Raw genomic sequence first — 24,389 nt, forward strand, 5'->3', positions numbered from 1 at the left:
ACAGATATCTATGATATCTGCTGTGATGCACTGATGATAGATTAGGCAAATACTTCAATTGGCATCTATTCTGAATTAACATGAAAATCAGGTTTAATAAATAGGCCCCTAATTGTGATACCTGCTGTATTTAGTCCTCCAAACTGAATCTAATCTTTGCCCTGATGCAATTCAACAAAAAAAAAATTTGTTTTTCCCAGGTCAGTCTCCCTATGCCTTTCTCCCTCTAATCCTATAAAACTTACCATCCAACCAATCTTCTGCTCTTCTCCTATGAGCCTACAAACTTACCATTAGTCCCCCATTATCACAACTTACCTTGCTGCCTATTACCACAAAAATCTTTCCAATGATTGCTATAGACCTGGACACTCTTCTTACCATATTCACAAACTGTGGTTCAAAAACGTAGTAAAGATTATTTTTATACAAATAAAAATGAACTTAAATCCAGCATTTAACCTTTCATTTGTTATGTGGTAATGCAAGAGTTTTGTTTTTCTATTATATTGAATGCATCCTCTGCGTCCTCTTAAGGTGCAGTAATAGGAAATTGTGGATTCCTTTTCACAGTCAGTTCCACTACATTCACTGGTCTAGTGTATACTAAGTTTATATTAGTATGCTCAGTACTATAATATTTCAGCTCTTTGCTGTATTACTATATTTGCAATAGTTTCATATTTATTTGACTCAATGGGAAATATGTGACTCACATTTTACTGACGATCATTAAATTTACTGACTTGTCCTAAGCACCTGCTGTTCCTCCTTGTCTTCAGTACTCAGCGCTCCCCCCCCCTCCTCCTTGGCAGAGTGAGCCCCTCTCTCCCTGTCTGTCTCATGCCCTCCCCTCTCCCTCATGCCCTCCCCTTCTCCCCCCTCAGCTCCCCCCCGTCACTGCCCAGTCTTGTGACAGTCAAGTAGGGCACAGCAGCTACCCCGAATAGCACAGCACCCACTCTGCCCGGACCATGTCTGGCACCCGGTCCTCCAACGACCGCAGCACCCCCGGGGGGCACAAGAGACCCCGGCATGATATAGGCAACAAGGTCAGCGTTGTCCTTGGGGCGCAATGGGGGGACGAAGGCAAAGGCAAAGTGGTGGATCTGTTGGCTACAGACGCTGATATCATCTGCAGATGCCAGGTAGGTCTTTTGGAAGGGGGGGGGGGGGGGGCACAGACTGACCCCAATGTCCTCATTTGCTGCTGTGTTCCTAAATGTCATCCCACCACTGTCAGTGCGCAGAGCAAACTTATACCCTTTACTTATTTATGTTCCATCATCTAATTTTATTTTTCATATATTTGATATTGCAAATAATATATTGCAGGTTTGATAAGTTTGGTTTTGTTTTTTTGTAATGCCGGACCTCTCTCTGTTCCAAACTGGGTTACTTCTCCGGCAGACAATGTTATGGTTATGTAAGCTCTCTCTCTCTGCGTTGCTAATTTGTTCTATGATTCTTCCTGTCCTGGAGCCATAATTAATAATTAATTCTAGTACAGTGATTTTTCAGCCCACGTGCTCCGTTCTTGTGAGTGCACAATACTAAGTAAAACAATTAGAGGGGACTGAAGGCAAATAGAAAGTAGACTGAATTATTTTTTAATTTACTATAGATATAATTGATATGTAACATTTTAAATAGACGTATGGGTGGATGTCAGATCTGATTAACATAATGGAATGTTTGAAAATGTATAGTATTTATAGGGGAACATAACATACGATATTGCCTGTGTAAATAGGTCTTAAGGAATTAAAAAATAAGATTGCGTCCTCTCCTTTAACATAGTGTCCTGTAACCAGTCCTACAAAAATAAAATGACAAAGTTTTCTCTGTGTTATCGATTTGGAATCATTTTGTGGTGGGATCCAAAGTGGTACATTAAGTGATCAAATTGGGGGTGTATACGGTGGTATGTCACACCCCCACTTCTATTACTGCCTTCATGGTAACACTATCACATTCCAGTCACTTACATTCCCACTACAAGTGTCATACCGCCACTTCTAAATTTCCACTTTGACCACTGGCATACATTTAAAAAAGTTGTCAGGCAGATTTACTTTGCCGAATCAAAATGACAGTAATGGGTGACAATTCCCTACGTGCCTGAGTCATTAAGGAAAGTAAGGCAAAAAAGGAGTAAATGTTCTCCGGGACAAACCATATTACAATGCAAGGGGTGCAAATTGGTTTATTATTTTGTACATAAGTTATATACAGGCTGTTTTTTCATCTAGCCCACAAATACCTGATAGCTTTATTTTTACACTGAAATTTAAAGTAGATCTAGGGCATGCCCTACCCCAACTATAAATCTGTCGCCACATTTTAAATTTACCTCCCCCTCCAATGCAGCATGGTTTTGCCCAGGTGTAAAGTTACTCCTTTTTTATGCTTTGCTCTCCGTAATGACTCAGGCCCTACATGTATACAAATTGTTGTGACAGCTTGAAGGACAAGCAAAATTTTTGTGTCACAATTGTTAGTTACCTCCCCTGGCCCCTTCCCTTCGCCACTATCTTGTGTGAGCAAATGGTTATCTACGATCTCCACCACATGGATGTCCCACTGCAAATTCAGCATAGAAGCGAAGTTGTCATCTGTTCTCCTCCCAGAGTCACCATCTTCCCCGAAATGTCCTTCACTGTCAGCAACACCACAATTTCCTCAGCTGTACAAGCCTGATGCGCTGGTGTCATCCAGAGCCATAACTTAAAATTTTAGCGCCTGGGGCAAGAAGGAAAACTGCCCCCCAGCCCTCAATTTTAACTAAATGAAGCTAAAACATTCATACCCCCCCCCCCTTCAGCGGTGCACCTTAGCAATATTGGTAACTGTGCCCTTTTCTTACCCAAGATGCAACTGAAACTCTGCCCCATACTCTCATTAGCTCCCGCCTCTTATCTGGCATAAGCTCACCCATCTATTCCACGCTTTTAGCCATCCTAAATGCCGTGTTATCCTACCATCCTAAATGCCGTGTTATCCTACCATCCTAAATGCCGTCCTATCCTACCAATAAGCCCCGCCTCTATTCTGTTAACCACACCCACTTATTCAGAGGGTGCAGGAAGTGAGGATTGTCGGGGGGGGGTTCTCCCCGCCGACCGGCTCTTCATCTGTCATAGCCCACTAGTGTGGGCGCCACTAGTACGATCAGGGCAGCGAGGGAAATGTAAAGGCACGGGAGAAGAGGAGACAGCGGCAGGATTAGAGTGACGAAAAGAAGAAAAGAGGGGGTAGGGGGCAAAGGTAAACTGGAGGAAGACGACATGAGGATAGAGGGATCTGCTCACGGGAGCTTACAATCTAAGGGAGAAGAAGAGACTGACGGGAAACACAGAGAGGGAAGATATGGTGAGGGGACAAGGACTGTAAGTGAAGAGATGAACGTGAGAGAGAAGGAGCGGAGGAAAAGGGAGAGGGAGGTAGAGTATGGTGAGGGGAGAAGGATAGTGAGGAGGGTTAGAGGAGGGCAGGGTTAGATGGAAGAAGGATTGGCTAATCTGTACAGCGGGATTTTGAGGGAGAGCTTGATGGTATGGGGGAGATTTGCCGTACCCCGCCCCCACCTACCCCCTGCATCTCCCAGAGGCAAACTTGTGTGTGTGCGCGTGTGTGTGTGCGCGTGTGTGTGTGCGCATGTGTGTGTGCGCGCATGCGCAATCAGTTCTTTCCACCATATAAGCCTTTAAACTGAATAGAGCATGATATATTTATATGCTGGAAAACAATAGAAATTAACCATCATTGTGCAACTGAGCAGCTCAGAATTACAGCTGAATTCTAGCTTCTAAAAAATAAAAATCAACTCCAATTTTATTTTATTTTTAGTTGCACTTGTCGATTGCTAATGTATCTCTTTTGTGCAAATCTACATTCATTTTGCATTGTACATATTTATAGAATGTTTATATTTTGCAATTGCTAAAAAAAATATATATATATAACAATTTTAACATTTATAAAATAGCCCAATTGAAAAACACAGAGGGCAAAATTAATATATTCATTAGTATGAATAAAGGTTTCATTATTTTAGTCTGCTTCTAATTTCTACCTGTCTAGACTGCCTGGCCGAGTCTCTGGGAACTCAGAAGTGGCCAGATGCCATTTTTCTGTTTGTGTATGTTTGTAGAGTATCTAAGGATAATTCCTGTGTGTTTGTGTGCAGACATCATTTTCCAAGTGTGGAAGTCACAGGAAGCTCAGGTCTGCCAAATGTTTCCTGCGTCTTCACTCAAAATCTACTGTTGTCACATTCTGACACCTTTACAGCCGAACTCCACCCAGGCTGAATGCATAGCAGTGGGTAGCACTGTGGTGAGCATTGCTGGCTCACAGCGATATTTAATTATTGACTATCTGCATAGTACAATTCTCTCGTGTTCCATATATTAAATTTTCACTATTTTTATTCTTTGTTCTTTATAAGTTAATATTCATTGAGTAGTTATGGTTATAGCATATTTTTTTGCCATACTTGCCAACTTTTCCTCGTTGGCTTCAGGGAGATCCCGGGGGAGGTGGGTGTGTGCGGGGGCGGGGCATGATGAATCGCATAATTTTGGCCAATTGCAGCAGGGGGCGGGGCTAAGATGGTGCAATATTTGCATCATTAAGCCCCCAGCGCCACTTATCTATTGCAGGGGTGAGAATCGGGAGCATGCCGTGCTCTCCCGGGAGGTCTCCCGTACATTTCGGGAGAGTAGGCAACTATGCGTTAAAGAAAAGCAGCTAATGAATCTCTAGAGACTGAAGTGTCTTTTACATTTCTGTCTCCATTACTGAAGTCATGCTGTCTTACCTGTCAGTCTTTGATTAAATCTCGGTCTCCATGAAAATGGCCACCTCCATAGGCATCAATACATGGACATAGGACACAATTTCTGAACTGTGTCATCATGCCACAGATGGTGAAGCCAACCACGTCTTGTACTGGCTCAGCATCAGGGAGAATGCCAGACTCTTCAGGGAGTGAGGGAGATCACCCCTATTTCAGGGAGTCTCCCTGACATTCAGGGAGAGTAGACAAGTATTTTTTTTTGCATTGTAAACAAATCACAAAGTAGCAACATTTAAGTTGACAGTAACGCCATTCATCTGCTCAACAACAGGATGTCTTTGGAAAATGTTTTACAATTTTGGGAACTAGTCATAATGACGGACATATATTTAATCTCCAGCACTGTCTGCTGTACGGTACATGCAACATATTTATAATTGTATTATGATGTACTTTTTTCACCTCCTCTGAGAGCATATCCTGTCAGTAATAGGGGGTGTTGTTTTGGTGGCGGTACTCAGTGTCTGCGCTTGTAAAATGTTTGATGAAAATGAGACATTTCTGAGAAATTTTCGAGCCCCTATAAAAAGTCAAAAAATGATCGTTCTTATTGACTTTGGCTCGGGCTGGTGTCAGGTACCTTTATTTGTTCCCCAGTTTTAATAAATAGCCTGTGATGGAAACTGACAGCCAAGAGAATTTTTAAAGTAACCTCAGTGCACTGAATATTTAGCAAAGCCTCTGATTGGACAAGACACAGCAGCCAACCAATCAGTGGCATTGACACCATTCTGACCACTAAATTTTCCTTCAAACATGTCTCCGCTGTCAATTTGAGAAGAGTATCTGTTACTGTGCCGGTAGGGTTTAGTATTTTGCAAACTGTGGGGGTCTCGGGCATGGAACCCCGCTGTGGTACTGGTTAGAGGGGGATTAATGTAAACATGTCATTGTTAGTGTTTTCAGTCAAAATACTTCTAGACATAAGAAATATATCTGGGGACTTTCTTGTTACGAGTATTCTATTACGAATATGCCAGCGGTGTAGGACTTGTACACATACTGTATGTATAAATGTGATCCTTATACTTGTGCTGGGCCATGCATATTTCAAAGTAGGGATTCTTGGGGGACGACGACTAACATTCATGTTCCCCCAAACTCATTTGGAAATAAGAAAATAATATAATTTTCTTCCTTAACACCAAAAAAAAAAAAAAAAAAGATTCAATTCATAGTGTTTCAAACTTGTTCTCACAGTTCTTCCCTTACATGATAATGTATAGAAATGGAGGGATAGACGCTAGGAGAAATCATCAATGAAAAACACAATAGATCAAATGGTGAAAGGTTCTGAATCCTAAAATATATGCACTTACAATTGTGCTAAATCGAGCAGACTTGGCAGTCCCCTCACCTCTTTGAATAACTTGTCCCCCTGTCAAAATGCAGAATAGCTTGAAGGAATCACCAGGCCCAGCAATAGATCAACTGGGAAAACACTTTATTACAGATAAAAATACACATCTATTAGAGATGAGCGGGCTCGGATATCTGAAATCCGAGCCCACCCGAACGTTGCCGATCCGAGACAGATCCGGGTATTCCCGCCAATGGCAAAACTGAAACCGAGGCTCTGAGTCATAATCCCGCTGTCGGATCTCGCGATACTCGGATCCTATAAATTCCCCGCTAGCCGCCGCCATCTTCACTCAGGCATTGATCAGGGTAGAGGGAGGGTGTGTTAGGTGGTCCTCTGTCCTGGTAGATCTCGTGCTGTGCTGGGGAAATACCAATGCCCTTAGAAGGACACAGCCCAGCCCCACCCAGCCCAGCCCAGCACAGCACAGCACGAAAATTTTTAAAAAAGTTATAAAAAAAAAGAAATTAAAAAAAAAATATCCAAAAACAATCCTGCAGTATAAGTCCATTGGTACTGCAATATTACAAAGTTCACTGATTCTGCAGAATAGACTGGGAATTAGTGGAAATGATTGTTATTGAATGTTATTGATGTTAATAATAGCGTAGGAGTGAAAATAAACCCAAAAACTTGTTTTTAACACTTTTTATGTTTTTTTTCAAAATAAATCCGAATCCAAAACCTTAAATCCGAACCAAAACCTTTCGTCAGGTGTTTTGCGAAACAAATCCGAACCCAAAACCTCAAGCAAATCCGAATCCAAAACACAAAACACGAGACACCAAAAGTGGCCGGTGTACATCCCTAACATCTATGCACTTACAGTTTCTGCAGATATAGATCATACGCTTGAGGGAGAAGTGTTGAGCTTCAAAACTCGTCGCAGTGTGCAAACTTGGATGCAGGTTTCCTGGTTCTGAACTGCAAAACCAAAAAGGCTCACATTCATGATCGTACCGCGAACAAGATCTAGACCCAAGAATCTGCCAAATTTTGGTGGTGTTCAAGTTATATGAGCCTCTCCAGCTACATCCCACTTTGTAACAGTGGCCTGAAGCAACCAGTGGATTTCTAGCTGTTGCGAAATGTCAGGTCCCAGCATGCCCTTAGCACTTGCTGGAATTTGTAGTTCCACAACAGCTGACGAGCCACAGGTTACCTACCTCCTTTATCAGTGACGTCCCTAGTTTCCAATGACATTATAAAAACGGCTGCCTCCATTATGTAAAGGAAATGTGTTTCCTTTAACTGACTTATTCAAGGTCACCTTGACATTAACTTTCTTTGATTAGATACCATTGTAATTCGAACATAATTTTTTTTAATCCTTCAGTGTTTATTTGCGGGAGACTTAACCGTGACTCAGAGCTTGCAATTAAACTCCACTTGAAAGGTTCACGTGGTCTAAAAATACACAGAGCTGAGTCCTCAAGACATGGTAATTAAAGAAGAGCTTGTGGTCTGTGTCCCTAAAATCTCACCAGCGTAGGACAACAGGTGGTAGACATGACAAGACTTATGTCACTCCCGGCTGCACATCCTTTGTATAACGTGCGTTATGGAAGGTCATATTCATTTGTTTTCATGATGAACATAGAAATTCCAAGTCAGTCATTGACATTTACAGAAACGTGCTAATGGGCTGCACAACAATTTAGTTACAGTAATGCCTCATAGTAACAATGCAGTGTGTCTGCAAATTTTAAAGGTAATGAGACACATTTGAATCACAATTACTAACCATTTAAATGTTTCACCTTTTTGCTACTAAATTCCTGTATCGGAGTTTCACATATGACTTAAATAACTTATTGCAGTAACGATAACTTAGTCCAAGTAGAACCACTCTATATTTTGTGTTTCCCACGTGCATTGGGCTTTTTATGCATATTAATGAGCTTCCGCTTTCAAATGCATCTGCGTGGTCCGGAAGGTGTCCAGGGACCGGTTACAAGAAAATCTGTAGAGTTAAATGCACACTGTAATTCACATATAAATCAGTTGTAACCTTAAAGCTCATATATATATATATATATATATGACTGTAGACTGTTGTGGGCAGCACTGTGGCTTAGTGGTTAGCACTTCTGCCTTACAGCACTGGGGTCATGAGTTTGATTCCCGACCATGGTCTTGTTTGTGTGGAGTTTGTATGTTCTCCCTGAGTTTGCGTAGGTTTCCTCCCACACTCCAAAAACATTCTGGTAGGTTAACTGGCTGCTCTTAAATTGCCCTTAGTCTCTCTCTGTCTGTGTGTGTGTATGTTAGGGGATTTAGATTGTGAGCTCCAATGGGGCAGGGATTGATGTGAGTGAGTTCTCTGTACAGCGCTGCGGAATTAGTGGCGCTATGTAAATAAATAGATGATGATGATAGCAGTACGCCCCTTATTCCAATGTTTACTGTCAGCTCAAAACATTGCCAGAATAAACCCTTTTTTTATCCAACATGCTGCCAAAACTCTTATCTATTCACTCATCATCTACCGTGTTGACTATTGCAACCTCCTGCTATCTGACATTCCCATCACCCATGTATCCCTTATTCAATCCATCCTAAATGCTGCTGCAAAACTGATCTTCCTCTCTCACCGCTCCACATCTGCTGCACCACATTGCAGATCTCTACACTGGCTCCCTGTGTCCTCCAGAATCAAATTCAAATTACTCACCCCTACCTACAAAGCCCTCAACAACACCACTTCTTCATATAGCTCAAATCTCGTATTAAGATACTTCCTCCTGCCCTCTTAGGCTGGGTACACACTACAGTGTTTTCAGCCAATTATCGAGCCAGTCACACAATAAACGACCGTTCGGCCCAATATCACATTAGTGGGTAAGCTGCAACAATGAACGATTATCATATTATATCATTTGATTTTTAAACCAGACTAAAAATGTTGTTTAATGGTGGGACGATATCGTTCCAGTTCTGCACTTTGTAAGCACTCATGACCGGCAGTGTCCATAGATCTGTATGTAGTGTTGAGTCACGATCTTTCAGCAGATGGTTATGACAGATGAAGAACACAGATCTGACGGTAAATTGTGTAAACTGTGTTTAGTGTGTACACATGAATCGGCTGCTGATCGGGACTTTTTTTTTTTGTTTTAATCGTCGGTAAAATCGCTTAGGGTATCGCATCGGGAGCATTTTGTATAGTGTGTACCCAGCCTCAGATCTACCTCTGACCTGCGTCTTCTCTCGTCTCTGGTAACCACCTCTCACTCCCGTCTACAGGACTTCTCCCGCGCTGCTCCCCACTTACGGAATTTCCTACCTCGCTCAATCAAACTTTCCCACAGCCTTCAAATCTTTGGACACTTTCTGAAAACCCATCTTTTATTAGCGCTTACCTTATCCCTGATAATACTACTCACACTAATGCACCCTCACAACTGTCCAAATCTCCACTCTGAGCTACTCTTGTTCCTCTTGTTTCAGCTGTGCCCTCTCCCACTTAGAATGTAAGCTCTCTAATGAGCAGGGTCCTCCATACTCTTTGTTTTCATGTCTGCGTTTATTTTGTCTACCTTGTATGTCCCTTGAAAACTCTATATACTCCGCTGAATCAGAAACTCCTCAAAATATTTTATCCCTTGAAGTCTATTAGAATATCTTGTCCCATAAAATGTAATGCATTGTTGCTTGCACCAAACATTAATGTGATTATTCTATTTACTGCATGTGTCACCTCACATCCATTCAGTGCTCCCTGTTATAATCCATGCCTATGTTATATTCTATGCCTATGTGTGTGAATATAAGAATACTATAACTATAAATGCATTTTTCCAGTTTGTTAATGACTTGGCTTATTGGGTGAGATTATTAGATGTAGTTAGGGTAAAAGGGACAATCATGTGAATTGGATAATGTTTAGATCCACTAACTGTGGTGCCTGGGAATCTCACTTTAATTATTCTTTTAACAATAGTAACTTCTGTGTGATTTGTACCTGTAACTTCAATATATTTTCTTTACAAGTACATGGGTAGAGAGCAGAATAATAAATGCATGGATGCAATTAGCAGAACAAATCGCATGACATAGAGAAACAATTCAGCAGACTGGACGCATGCAAGGCATTGGGTAGAGGACCCTACCCATGTGAGCTTACATTCTAGAGGGAGGGGCTAGTGAGAAACAATAGGAACTAAAGGGACATTAAGTTTAGCAGTGCAGGTGGGAAGCAGAGGAGGTGGAGGCTACACAGTGGAACTGGAAGGAGGGTGGGTTGAAGTGGTGATAGAGTAGGTTGTCCTAGGTGAGGATATTGGACTAGGAGATCGGGGAAGAGGGGAACAAGGGAGGAGAGGTAGGGGGCGGAGAGGAGGATGTTTCAGTTAGCCTAGTGTGGGTAGAACAACATGGTAACACAGATGAACAGATTGGACATACTGAGAATTTAAATGACAGACAAGGTTTACAAGTGGTTCATTAAATCAGAAGCGATTCGATCACCAATGGTAGCTGACCAGTATGGAATGTCCAAAGCAGGTGTTTGAGGTGGAAAGTCACAGGTCTCACTGGATTGTTGGATTTTGTCCTCCTGTAACAGTGATGTCAGGTAGAGTGTTCTCCTCCTTTTTATCTCCCTTTGAACTCCGGTATAACTCTGAATTATGCTATATTAATCCTAATACGCTTGTAACTAAAGCACTAGCTTGCAGCCAGCATATACTGATTATGTATGGCTAAGGAACCCATGACTTTAGTCAGCCCCCAATAAGCTCCCATAACAAAGGCCAGCAATAAAAGTCTTAAACAAACAAGCAGGGAAATAACAGCAGACCATGTATTAACAAAAAGCACTTTCTTAAATTCAAGTTCTGACACTGCTGCAAGCAGGGGATGATAATTACCTGTTGATGAAAGAAAGAATGAAGAGATTAGTCACATCTCATACCCTCTGTGTCTGTCGTAGTAATAACTAATACGAACCCAGGTATAACTGCATGTGTGAAAATAAATCAGCAGTGGGGGCATTTTCGGTATTTTGTAAATTAGTTAAAAAAAAAGTGCCAAAATGAGTCTCATCTAATGCCGAACAAATGGCGTGTGTGGCAATTTTATACATGGGTTTTATATCAGGGATGGTGGTATCTGAGGGGAACAAAAATGAACAATATTTATGGGTGGGCCTGGACGATCCGGTCCTCGCTGTGTGCGGAATAGGCACATGAATCCGCTTAGTTATCCACCCAAATGCAATATAACAAGTAAAGTGGGCAGAATCAGCCCCCAAACGCCGCGATTCCCGATGATTCGCGGCGTTTGGCCCTGCCCCCCGCTGTCAAATGACGCGTTTTGCGTCATGATGTCACGGGGGTGGGTCCAAAATGATGAGCATTTTGGAGGCCCGCCCCCATCACGCCCACCTCCCATGACAGGCTCCCGGAAACCAACTATTTAAAGTTGGTAAGTATGCTATTTTCATTACTACTATTCCTATGTTCACTGATTACAAAGGTTTAAGCGTCTGCTGATAATCTCATAAAGCTAGAAACAAACACACAAAATACACTTATGTCTACATGTACGTCATATTTGTACTACTATGTAAAGTGCTACAGAATCTATGGCACCCTACAAATAAACAATAATAATAATAATCTACTTCCACCTCCCCGTGTTTGCACCCATCCTGGTAAAATCCTGGGATGCGCTTTCATTTGGAGGTTTATCATATTCTCTGGAAAATGTGCATGGTGGAAACTGTAGAAACATCACTACAAAGCCCAACCTACTTCCATCGTATCATTGTTATCATTTATTTCTATAGCACCACCTTATTCCGCAGCGCTGTACAGAGAACATGTAGTCTTTGACGCCAGTCCCTGCCCCATTGGAGCTTACAGTCTAAATTCCCTAAAACACACTAGGGCACCAGAAATGCTCTTTCGCTCAAGAGTAGAACTGAAACATACAAAGTGAATCGCAACGACAAGGTTGTGTTTCAACTACGTCGGACCAGCTGGAACATTCATGTTCTTTGGCGGGGAGGAAAAGACTGTACGTTCACCTGTAAAACCGGAAACTTCCCCCAACGCTGCTTTGTATGTTCAAGTCATTTAAATAATCTCGTCCCACAAAATCTTGTGTTTCTACTTCAGCACCAAACTAGGCGGCTTGTGTGAGTCATGCAGAGGGTGATCAGGAACAGGGGGTAGTTAGTTTGGAAGGTTGTGTAGTTTTGGATTGCTTAAATGCTGCCCATGGCCCTACCTGGTCTTAAATCAGTACTTAAAACCACTTTATGCTATATAATGTTAGCAACTAAAGTACATCTAAAACCCTCAACACTACGCTATCACTTATATAAGTGATTGTATTAACGTGACCCGCTAGCCAGAGCCTGGGGGGGCTGCTAGAAGCAGCCGTCTTTCCTGAAGCTCCTCTGTTCCTTTTACAGCCCCAGGGGGAGGGAGGATGGAGTGGAAGGACCAATCACAATCCACGATCTCCCCTCAGCTGACATTTAAAGTTGGGGTACTATTACAGAAGCGGCAGAGCCTTGAGAAAACAACTACATGTAGCAGCCCCCAAGGCTCCCTCTAGTGGAGAATCGCAGTAGTACAATCTTTATTTATGGGTGGCTCATACAATATTGAATTGGTGACAGTTCATCAGTCAAACTTTATCTGCACTTTGCATTGTCATTTATCCAATGTATGAGCAGAAGATTTTTATAGTGATTGTTATGTCACAAATATAAATAAGCAACACAGTAACACTCACTTTCATGCACGGACATTTGTGAGTTCTTAAACCGTGACTGTCTGGTCCAGTGCTTCTGTTACACGGTTCATGGCAGGAAGGTGGACAGCGCTCTCCCGTGCAGAGTCAGCAGATTTCTGTGTCTGGAGGGGAAGCAGCTACGGGGAGCTGAGCACTTGAGGAATGTGCATCCTATGGCATTGTTGTCGGTCAGGGGATTACACTGGTCCCTTTCAGACCCTGGAAGCTGGCTAGATATTTCATCTTGGCACCATGAAGAAACATAAATATGTAATGGACTACATACACTAGGAGTGGAAATTAATGAAGAAACAAAATGAGTCATTGCTTGAAGTTTAGTTATGCTGCTCTGACAGGTTGCAAAGAGGGTCAGCACGAGATTGAAACCATCCGCTCCGTGGGTATGTACGGCATGCAGTAGCAGCAAGAACACTTAAGGGTATATTTACTAAACTGCGGGTTTGAGAAAGTGGAGATGTTGCCTATAACAACCAATCAGATTCTAGCTGTCATTTTGTAGAATGTACTGAATAAATGAAAGCTAGAATCTGATTGGTTGCTATAGGCAACATCTCCACTTTTTCAAACCCGCAGTTTAGTAAATCTAGCCCTTAGAGTAAGATGATACATAGTGGCGCTATATAAATAAATGGTGATGATGATGATGATGATGATACAAGAGCTATAGGGGCATTTTATTAATGCACCACATTGTATTAATGTGGGATCTTACAACTACTAACCAACACAGAGCCGCTTTCCCATGCTGTGACCAATCAAGTGACCCCACTCTGTACTGGTTAGCGGAGCGTGTTGTCGTCATTTCATATGGTTTCTCATTTGTTCGGGGCAGCATGTTGGCTCAGTGGTTACCACTTCTGTATTACAGCACTGGGGTCATGAGTTCAATTCCCGACCATCGCCTTATCTGTGTGGAGTTTGTATGTTCTCCCAGTGTTTGCGTGGGTTTTGTCCGGGTGCTCTGGTTTCCTCCCACACCCCAAAAAAAACATACTGGTAGGTTAATTTTCTGCTATCAAATTTACCCCAGTGTGTCTGTGTATGTTAGGGAATATAGACTGTAAGCTCCAACGGGGCAGGGAATGATGTGAGTGAGTTCTCTGTACAGCGCTGCGGAATTAGTGGCGCTATATAAATAAATGGTGATGATGATGATGATGATTTGTTTTCAAAAGGATTACCAAGCAGGAAGAAAGCAGAGGACCCCCCAAGGAGACATAAAGTGGTGAACGAGGGTGTGTTGGGGAGTTTTTATTTTTTACTGTATTTGTTTTACAGGTGCACTACAGGTCTCAGGAGTGCTTGTACAATTACAAGCACAGCCATATCCTTACACTGTAGGCATGCCAGGGATTGCTGGGATCTATGGTACACCAGCAAAAAATACTAATTTAACTATTGCAAGTTTATTATCCCACACACACACGTACACACATACACACACACGCATACACACACACATACACACACACACACATACACACACACACACATACACACACACATACATACACATACACACACACATACATACATACATACATACATACATACATATATACATACACATACACACACACGCATACACATACACACACACACATACACACACACATACACACATACACATACACACACACATACACACACACGCATACACATACACACACATACACACACACACACACATACACATGCACACACACATACATACACATACACACACACACACACACACACACATATACACACACACACATACACACACACACACACACATACACACACACACATACACACACACATACACATGCACACACACATACATACACATACACACACACACACATATACACACACACACATACACACACACACACATACACACATACACACACACACATACACATACACAAATACACACCACGTCGGGGGTGTTTGGGAAGAGCCTTAGTGCCTGCAGTATGGGCTGTTTTCTTAGGCCGGGGCGCCCCAGACATTACTTGCTCTACAGCCCCACAAACCTTAGTCCGACCCTGCTCTAACTTCCCTTGCCCCCATCCATGAATATGTAGATCTCTCTGGCACCATGTAATTAAACAGTGTATGTAACCGTTAGGCGTTCCATAGGTCTACATACATGATATGTTCATATTTGACACGTGTGTGTGTTATTTTAATGTGTTTTGTTTGCAAAGCAGTATTCCAATAGAGGAACTCTCCAGTGGAATATAGATATAGATATTAGTAACATATTTAATTCTTGTAGCGGTTTCTAATTGAATGTGTAGATGTATAGTTTGACATAGAGCTGCAGCCTTGTCTTCCCCTCAGATAGTGAATATGGAATTTCATGCCAAGCTGGACAAATGTGACGGCTATTTAAAGCTGCAGCCGGCTGTGGGTATCCTAGGGGTCGGGCCAGCACCTTGCAACATAAAAATACAGTAGGAGAAGGTCAGGTTTAACATTACACCAACCATTATAGAATGGAAAGTGATATGCTGCTTTGCATTCTGGGTAACAATATCTGCTGAATAATAACACAATTATTAAACAATAAAGAGTTATAATGAGTTGTCTTTAACATTTTGCAATTTCTCAAATGAATGGTGCACAGTTGTGGTTTCACAGTAATCATTTCTGTAACCATTTCACAAAGATAATGACAATCCAATGTTTCTTTTTGGTGTTGTTGTTTTTATTATTGGCCTTTTGTATAGTGGCTATTCCTATTGCAGTCCTCCTAAGGACTCACATAGTTAAAGGGAACGTTGTAAATTGTGGATGAGCCTACAGGAGTTCAGGTAAAACTCCCAACATTCGAATTGTTGGATAGTCGTGTATACTTACCAACTCTTCTGGAATGTTTGGGGTACGGGGTAAATATTAGGCAACTTTAAGCACCCCGACGTCCTCGGCACCTGCCAAAAATATTTAAAGTAGGCAAGTATGTTGTTGTGTCAGGTGGAATGGGTCATACATGTGTATAATGCAGCCATGAGGGGGCAGCACTGTGGCTAAGTGGTTAGCACTTCTGCCTCACAGCACTGGGGTCATGAGTTCAATTCCCGACCATGGCCTTATCTGTGTGGAGTTTTTATGTTCTCCCCGTGTTTGCGTGGGTTTCCTCCAGGTGCTCCGGTTTCCGCCCACACGTCAAAAAAACATACTAGTAGGTTAATTGGCTGCTATCAAAATTGACCCTAGTCTCTCTCTCTCTCTCTGTCTGTCTGTCTGTGTGTGTTAGGGAATTTAGACTGTAAGCTCCAATGGGGCAGGGACTGATGTGAATGAGATCTCTGTACAGCGCTGCTGAATCAGTGGCGCTATATAAATAAATGGTGGCAGGCATTAAAATAAAAGTATAATGACCATAAAAAGGAGAGTGGTCTTAAAAAAGGGGCCATGACCTTGCAAACTGAGGCCACTCTGTACCAGATTTATCTTTTTGTGGGGCTCATTTGCATGTCAGGGTCCCGAGGTTAAATCACTGCATCAACCAAACAGGTGCTAGAAAAAACAGGAAGAAAGTGTAAAGGATGGGAAGGATTTATAGGCAAAAATCAGGAACTTTACAGTTATAATAAAGATCGTTTAGAAACATTATGCATTTAACAAAACCAACAATATATTTCAATGAACATTTCATGACTGTTCACCCTCAACTGTGATTGCATTGAATAATTTATTATTTGATGTAATCATTTATTTAGTGTAGTTATATATATATATATATATATATATATATATAGGGCAGCCAGTGGCTAAGTGGTTAGCACTTCTGCCTCACTGCACTGAGGTCATGAGTTCAGTTCCCAACCGTGGCCTTATCTGTGTGAAGTTTGTATGTTTTCCCCATGTTTGCGTGGGTTTCCTCCGGGTGCTCCAGTTTCCTCCCACACTCCAAAAACATACTGGTAGGTTAATTGGCTTCTATCAAATTGACCCTAGTCTGTGTCTGTGTATGTATGTTTGTTAGGGAATTTAGACTGTAAGCTCCAATGTGGCAGGGGCTGATGTGAGTAAGTTCTCTGTACAGCACTGCGGAATTAGTGGTGCTATATAAATAAATGGTGATAATGATATAGCAGTTTATCTCAGCTACTTCAACAGGCTCTGTGTAAAATCACTCAGATAAAAGAAGGAAAGTGTGATGCTGTACTTTTATTGTCAAGGACCTTTATAATGCTGAGCTGAGTAATGAATGATGTTGAACCCTGTGGTTAATGTATACAAAAATAAGATTTAAAAGCACACAGACTTCACACAAAATGCATTTTATATGAACAAAAGACACTGACTCCCCGCACGTTGCACGCCTCTGGACTGGTGGTAGTCAGTCTACAATAACATAATCGCAGGACACAGTGTGATAGTTACTGCAGTTTAGACCTTATTTTAGGATAGTGAGATATGAGAGGTGTTTACAGAAGTGAGGCCAGCGGAATAATGCAGCATCATCAACACTTCATCAGTAGTTACCACAGCAGGCTCAAAGACGAAGCTCTTTACAAGTTCATTTTGATATACGAGTCATTCGGCTACGACAGGTTGTAATAGGCACTAAAAGATTACTAAACCTAACTATATAAATATATACAGGACCAGGTTTGCAGCAGCGATGCCTGCTCTTCATTCAAAGAGTTCAGTTTGATTGCCTGATGGAGTTTGCTAAAGGCAAAGTGATTATCTGCTGCAGGGAGTAAAGTAAATGGTCATCGGGTTTTAAATCGTTTACCGGTCATTATGGGGCTGGATTGTATACTGGTCATTATGGGGCTGCATTGTATACTGGTCATTATGGGGCTGAATTGTATACTGGTCATTATGGGGCTGGATTGTATACTGGTCATTATGGGGCTGCATTGTATACCGGTCATTATGGGGCTGCATTGTATACCGGTCATTATGGGGCTGGATTGTATACTGGTCATTATGGGGCTGCATTGTATACCGGTCATTATGGGGCTGGATTGTATACTGGTCAGTTGGGGCAGAATTGTTTTTTATTGTAGCTCTTTGAAATTACAGTTCATGCATTTCATTGGCTGTGGAAATCCACATTGGCAAACCACATCCATCCTGACAAGTCTCTCAAAAGTGAATGGACCTGATTCATTAAGGATCTTAAGTTAAGAAACTTCTTATTTCAGTCTCCTGGACAAAACCATGTTACAATGCAAGGGGTGCAAATTAGTATTCTGTTTTGCACATAAGTTAAATACTGACAATTTTTTCATGTAAATACTTGATAGCTTATTTGTACACTGAAATTTAAAGTTGATATTTGTGTGCTACATGAAAAAACAGTCAGTATTTAACTTATGTGCAAAACGGAATACTAATTTGCACCCCTTGCATTGTAACATGGTTTTGTCCAGGAGACTGAAATAAGAAGTTTCTTAAGTTAAGATCCTTAATGAATCAGGCCCAATGTCTTGACAATTGTCAATGACATGACAAGCTTCAGTAAAGCTCTGTGGGGAAAAATCAATTTATCAGGAGATCCCACAGCCTTGCGCGATGACACCCTGCAGTGATGTTCAGGTGGAAATCTCCACTCATTTTTGCCCAAAAATGAGTGGATATTTCTCTGCCGTAATAACCAGTAATATACATAGCCATACATTGTGCGAGGCTCCTAGGGGACCTCACACAGGAATTGAATTTTCCCCGGAGCATCAGAAAGATCTTTTATATGTGTATAACCACGTGGTTCTAGCAATGCATTACGTAGCAGATAAAACTTGATTGAATCTTTTTAGCTTTTGGCCTCCATAACCAGGGGAGTGACTTAATATTGGCAGCACCTAGTTGTGGCATCAATCAAGGAAACAAATTCAGAACCAGGGTACTCTAGACCTGTGAGCCCGACTTCTATTGTGGGTAATCAATTTGAAAGGATTCTGAGGAACGCGGTTTTGAACTACGTTTTATAAAATAACTTGATAAGTGTCAGCGTGGATTCATGAAGGGCTGGTCAAGCCTAACAAACATCATTAGTTTTTATGAGGGGATGATGTGAGGATAAATTGGCAACTGTCACACTGAGGCTATTGTTTTGCCGTCCTGTGGATCAACGTAATTAGAGTTTATTGAAAGTTGTATTAAACAGTCCTTTGTTGGTTGGTTGAGCCCTCCTTAACTCAAATTTTTATAACTTACCTCCCAATACTGCCAAACCTAACATAATATTGAGGATGGAAAGAAGACAGAACTGCCAAGTTTTAACCCCATCTTTGCTCTTTAATCTTGTATATGTATTGTGTAAGGGTAAGGAAAATGCATTCCCTCAGCCTCTTCAATGGTGACCTTTTAAGTCTGGGATTCAATTAATGATTTGTCAATTCCTGACAATATTGGTTTTGGCATCTTAGAGAGGAATTTCCAATCAACCAACATTTCATTTCTGGCTCCCTAACTATGAGATGCCCCTTTAGATAGGTTTCCCGGGAGCCTGATTATCTTATATCCACGAAGGACATTCCAAAAAATATCCGTCCCTGATTGCTCCACTTGTTTACAGACACCAATGCACAGTGAAGTAACCCATAGCAACCAGTCAGATTCTAAGCAGTAAATTTACTAAAACTTCTAAAGCAGTGGTCAGGGAACAGGGGTAAATTACCCCAAATGGGGTAAAAAGGAAATTCCCGGGGATACTGCTGCCTATTCACATGCTGTCAGTTGGATTGTAGACCCCTTTAAATGTGAAATTGCTGTTGTACCAGAAGAGCCTCAAGGGTTGGCAGAGGCACTTCTTGAGCTTCGATGCAATAATTAAGCACGTATTGCATTGGAAAACAAAGCAGATCTGTCCTATTTTTGGATGTCAACAGCTGCAAAGGCATTCAAAATTGCACATAAGGAGGCAGTCAAAAAGTTGCTGCCTTTTGCAACAATCTACCTTTGCGAACATAAAAACAAAGCAGAGAAACCGATTGGACGCTGAAGACTGCATCCAAATTGCTCTGACATCAAAATGCCCCAATATTGATGCTCTCGTATAAAAAAATGAAGCAACATCATTTCTCCAAAACCTGAAGTTTTGAAGTTGAAGCTTTCAAAGACATTTTGAATAGATTCAATAATATTTTTAATTCCAATAATTAATAATATATGATTTCCTTCTTTTGAAATCAATGGGGTAACGGTGGCGTATCTAATAATATTTTGGGGTAAAAGGTAAAAAAGTTCCCTGACCCCTGTTCTAAAGCAAACTTATGAAAAGGAAAAGTGAAGGTGTTGCCCATAGCAACCAATCAGATTATTGCTATCATTTACTAGATAAATGAGAGCTAGAATCTGATTGGTTGCTATGGGCAACACCTTTACTTTTCCTTTTTAGTATATCTACCTATCCCAAATTATTCTAGTAGTGTTTCGCCAATGTCTTATGGATTGCTAAGGGTTACAGCGTTTCCTATGCACCAGTTTCCATACATACTCTATGTATCTTTGTCTGTTGTTGAATTACAGCTTCCAGCAACATGTATTGCTATCCAGTCACAGACAGAGGTTGTGTAATGGCTAAAGAATTGCTACTCCAAAAATACAACGACAAGTGTTTTATCACGCTGAGAGAGATCGCTGTTGTATTCATTTCTACATCTCTTGTTTGGCGTCCAAATGACAATTATAGTGGAATAATCCGTATAAGTACAGTATTAGTAACAGATGATTTTTTCCAAAATCTTTTTATAGGGAGGAAATAATGCGGGACATACCGTGGTGGTAGAAGGAAAGGAATATGATTTCCATCTTTTTCCAAGTGGCATTATTAATCCTAAAGCAATTTCCTTTATTGGTAAGTGTATTTTAATACTAATAACTAATAATAAAATGATTTATTTTGAGAACAATATAGAATTGTATAGTTTTTCACTCCCACATTGAAGCAATGCCTTGTTTAAATAATAATAATAATAATAATAATAATAATAATAATAATAATTGTTTGGCAGCAACATGCTGCTCTCTGCAATGTGATGTGTTAATCTGCCCACTGGGTGGCACTGTTCTATGTCTAAATCTTTTCATCCAAACTAATAGTTTGGCGATTTAGACTCGTGTATAAAAAAGTTCAGGATAATGCAATGCCCTTATGCCCTTATGTTTTATTGACAGATATTTGGAAATACAAAACAAGTGAATATTTCTGTGGATCTGATAGCTGTGATTGAACTACAAATCTCATCATTATCTGCTAACTATATTTCTTCATTATGAATTCTCCATTATGCATAAAAAAAAATCACTTCAATGTTATTTGCAAATTTTCTCCAAGTACCAATCCAAATGCACTTGATTCAGCTCATGAAACGTCTGTCTCGGTAAGCAACAGGTGCACTTTACATATGCTGGTCCATTAAAACAGACGACCAAGGCACTTGACCTGTTATGTGTGCACAGTCTGCGATGAGCAGTCTGATACACTAGAGGGGCCGCATGAGCACCCCTCTAACCTTAGCGATGTGCTTGTACGTGTCATCGTGGCCCCACCTCCTGTTTTATTGGTCAATAATAGCTATGACTGTTTAGGGGGTGGGGCTAATGACATGATTCTCTGAGCCCCACCCACACACACACACACCTGCCTCCCAAACCTCCCGTGAAACAAGTTGCCTATGTTGGTAAGTATGTATTATACCATACTTGCCAACTCTCGGAAACAAGTTTCCGGGAGAGGGGGCGTGACTGGAGGGCGGGAGGGGGCGGGACAAGGCCAAACGTGTCATTTTGGTCCCACCCCCCGCGAAAACGTAATTTACGTCACGGGGGCGGGACCAAAATGACGTGATTGGCCTCATCCCGCCCCCTCCCGCCCTCCAAAATGGCGTCAATCACCGAGAATCGCGTCATTTGACGCGATTCTCGGTGAAATCCAGGATGCGGGAGAAATGCCAAAGAGGGAGACTGAACCGAATTTTGTGAGTCTCCCAGACATTCCGGGAGAGTTGGCAAATATGTATTATACAAGTATTACAAGCTATAACTAACACATCTGACAATAAAGCAGGAAGCAGTTGGAGGTCCGCTTGTTGGCTATCACTGCAGTATTCAGTACCAGTTCTCATTCTGTATGTTGCAATTACTTCTGGCTGTAATTCTAGTTTTAGGGTCTAATGCTTAAATGGAAGATTTGGGAGCCATACTTTTATTTTCACCAGGCTGATTGCAATTGACTCCAGCCATTATGTCTGTATATTTGCATACAGTAGCTGCCTTTAGTATACACAAATGCCGATGTTATTTTTTAAACAAAATCCTATTGTTTGCTTTTATGAACCCTTATTATCCCCTATTGCCCCATCTTGTCTAAAACCTACTGTAAGGCTGGGTACACACTGCAGTGTTTTTAGACAGTTATCGGTCCAATCACCCGATAAACGACAGTTCAGCCAGATATCGCATTAGTGTGTATACACGATGAATGAGAGTCGGTCCAAAAGTTCCGATCGTCGATTTATTTGATTGCTCGTACCAACCACCTTCCGATCCTGCAGTGTGTATGAATCAGGGGCACGGGGGGTACTTCTTTCTGGGCATATAAATAAAGATAATTTAAGATGTCTCTACCTCTGCATATGACACGTATGTGTTGCTGTATACAAGTGTATAAATCATGTATTTTTATCACATGAATATGAGCTTGTTGGTGTTTTTTGCTGGTGATGTTCAGCTCTTTATTTAAATTTCTTCGGCATATTGCTGCAGGGAGCCCATACGTTGTTTCAGTGCGTAAGGAATCACAATCTTTTGAGCCGACGTTATGCCTGTCAAAAATTGCTAGCTGGACGGTTGGTCTTGCAAAAATCGTTTCAAATGTGTACAGTGTGTACGCATGAATCGACCGACCGATCGGACCTTCTGTCCTAGGTACAATCATTGTCGATAACACCAGGGGCACACGCAAGATTGTCAAGATTGTCCCCCCCCTGACCATAAAAAAAATCCCCCCAAAAAAAACACGGGAGAGAGCTGCGCATGCGCAGCAGCTCTGTTTCGGCAGCACTGTACTATACAGCAGCCGCGGTGCTGTCAAAGAAGCGTCTGCGGACGCTTCTTTGACAGCGCCGTGGCTGCTGTATAGTACAGTGCCGCTATGGTGGGCACTTAGTTAGCGGAGGGGGGGGGGGTTTCTGGAGACCCAGAAATCCCCCCCCCCCGGCGCGTGCGCCACTGAACACATTGGTCGGAAAATTCTGCAGTGTGTACCTAGACTCAGTGTGATACAATATCCTGTGGATCTTCTCAGATATATAAACAAGTCTTTTGTTATAGTGACACCAAGTGGTTCAATGCCAAACAACATTTTTTTTTATTTATTTTTTTTTAACAAAAAATGGGTACAGAAAACTTAATTTTACTTAAACTGGCCTGACTAAGTTTACTGTCATTAAGGGGGGAATTTTACTAAAATTGTATCTTATTGACGGTTTTAAAACTGGCACACGTCATCAGCAGTGTTCACCTCCAAACTCCAGGATTAAATAAAACTGTGCCCACCCCATAGTGTAATAGATATAGAAATGTGAACCCTTAGGGGTAAATTTATTAAGTTGTGAGTTTCTGGCTGATTTGGAAAGTGGAGATGTTGCCTATAGCAACCAATCAGATCCTAGCTATCATTCTTTAAACTGTACTAAATAAATAACTAGAATCTGATTGGTTGCTATGGGCAACATCTCCACTTTTCAAACCTGTGAGAAACTCGCAGCTTGATAAATTTACCCCTTAGTTTTGCCAATAAATATCTGTGCCCCCTTAGTCTTATAAATAAAGATCTGTTCCCTCTTAGTATAAGAAATAAATAAATAGTTTGTCCATATTATTATTTAGAATATTATTGTGCACATAATTTATTTCTGTAGTGCAGTGGCTTTAATAAAACCTTCTTCTGTTTTGAATCCATATGGAATTGAAATTAAAGTTGTAACTATTTTCATTCAACATGCCATGCTGGGGATTGTAGTGCACCAAGGTCAGCGTTGACAATTCTGCGTGCGATGTGATTGCAGGCACCCAGCCAACAGCCAAGTGTCCCTGCAAAAATTATTTTCCAATGTTGGCAACTATAGATTGTTGCCCTCAGCCAATGATTGGTATAATTATTATAACACAGACCATAAGGACAGTCACTTCCACTTAGTGCTGAGTCTTACCTGTGTCATGCAAACAGATATCACAGCTGTCCCATTGAATTGATGCCATTTATAAATGGAACATTCATCCTCATTGTTTCCAGCAAGGCTTTACTTGCACGATGGCTGGCAACAGATCCATTGATTTGTGTCATGGGCTCCTATACCGTAAAAGAGTCACAAATAACCTTTGTACTAGGTACAATATATGAACAGTATTATAGCTCTTAACATACCTTCTTTGTATTACATT

At 41.3% G+C, this 24,389-nt stretch overlaps 1 protein-coding gene across 1 annotated transcript in view; it reads left to right on the top strand.

The window, feature by feature from the left end:
- The first annotated feature begins 893 nt into the window (after positions 1–893).
- ADSS1 (adenylosuccinate synthase 1) overlaps positions 894–24,389 on the top strand; it is a 39,106-nt gene continuing 15,610 nt past the window's right edge. Inside the window, exons 1-2 of the mRNA XM_075192868.1 lie at positions 894–1,148; positions 20,697–20,799. Of these exons, the coding sequence (XP_075048969.1) occupies positions 975–1,148; positions 20,697–20,799 (277 nt within the window). The 5' untranslated portion in view covers positions 894–974. The remainder of the gene's footprint in view (positions 1,149–20,696; positions 20,800–24,389) is intronic.

The sequence above is a fragment of the Mixophyes fleayi genome, chromosome 12, assembly GCF_038048845.1.
Source record: "Mixophyes fleayi isolate aMixFle1 chromosome 12, aMixFle1.hap1, whole genome shotgun sequence".
Classification (NCBI taxonomy): Eukaryota; Metazoa; Chordata; class Amphibia; order Anura; family Limnodynastidae; genus Mixophyes; species Mixophyes fleayi.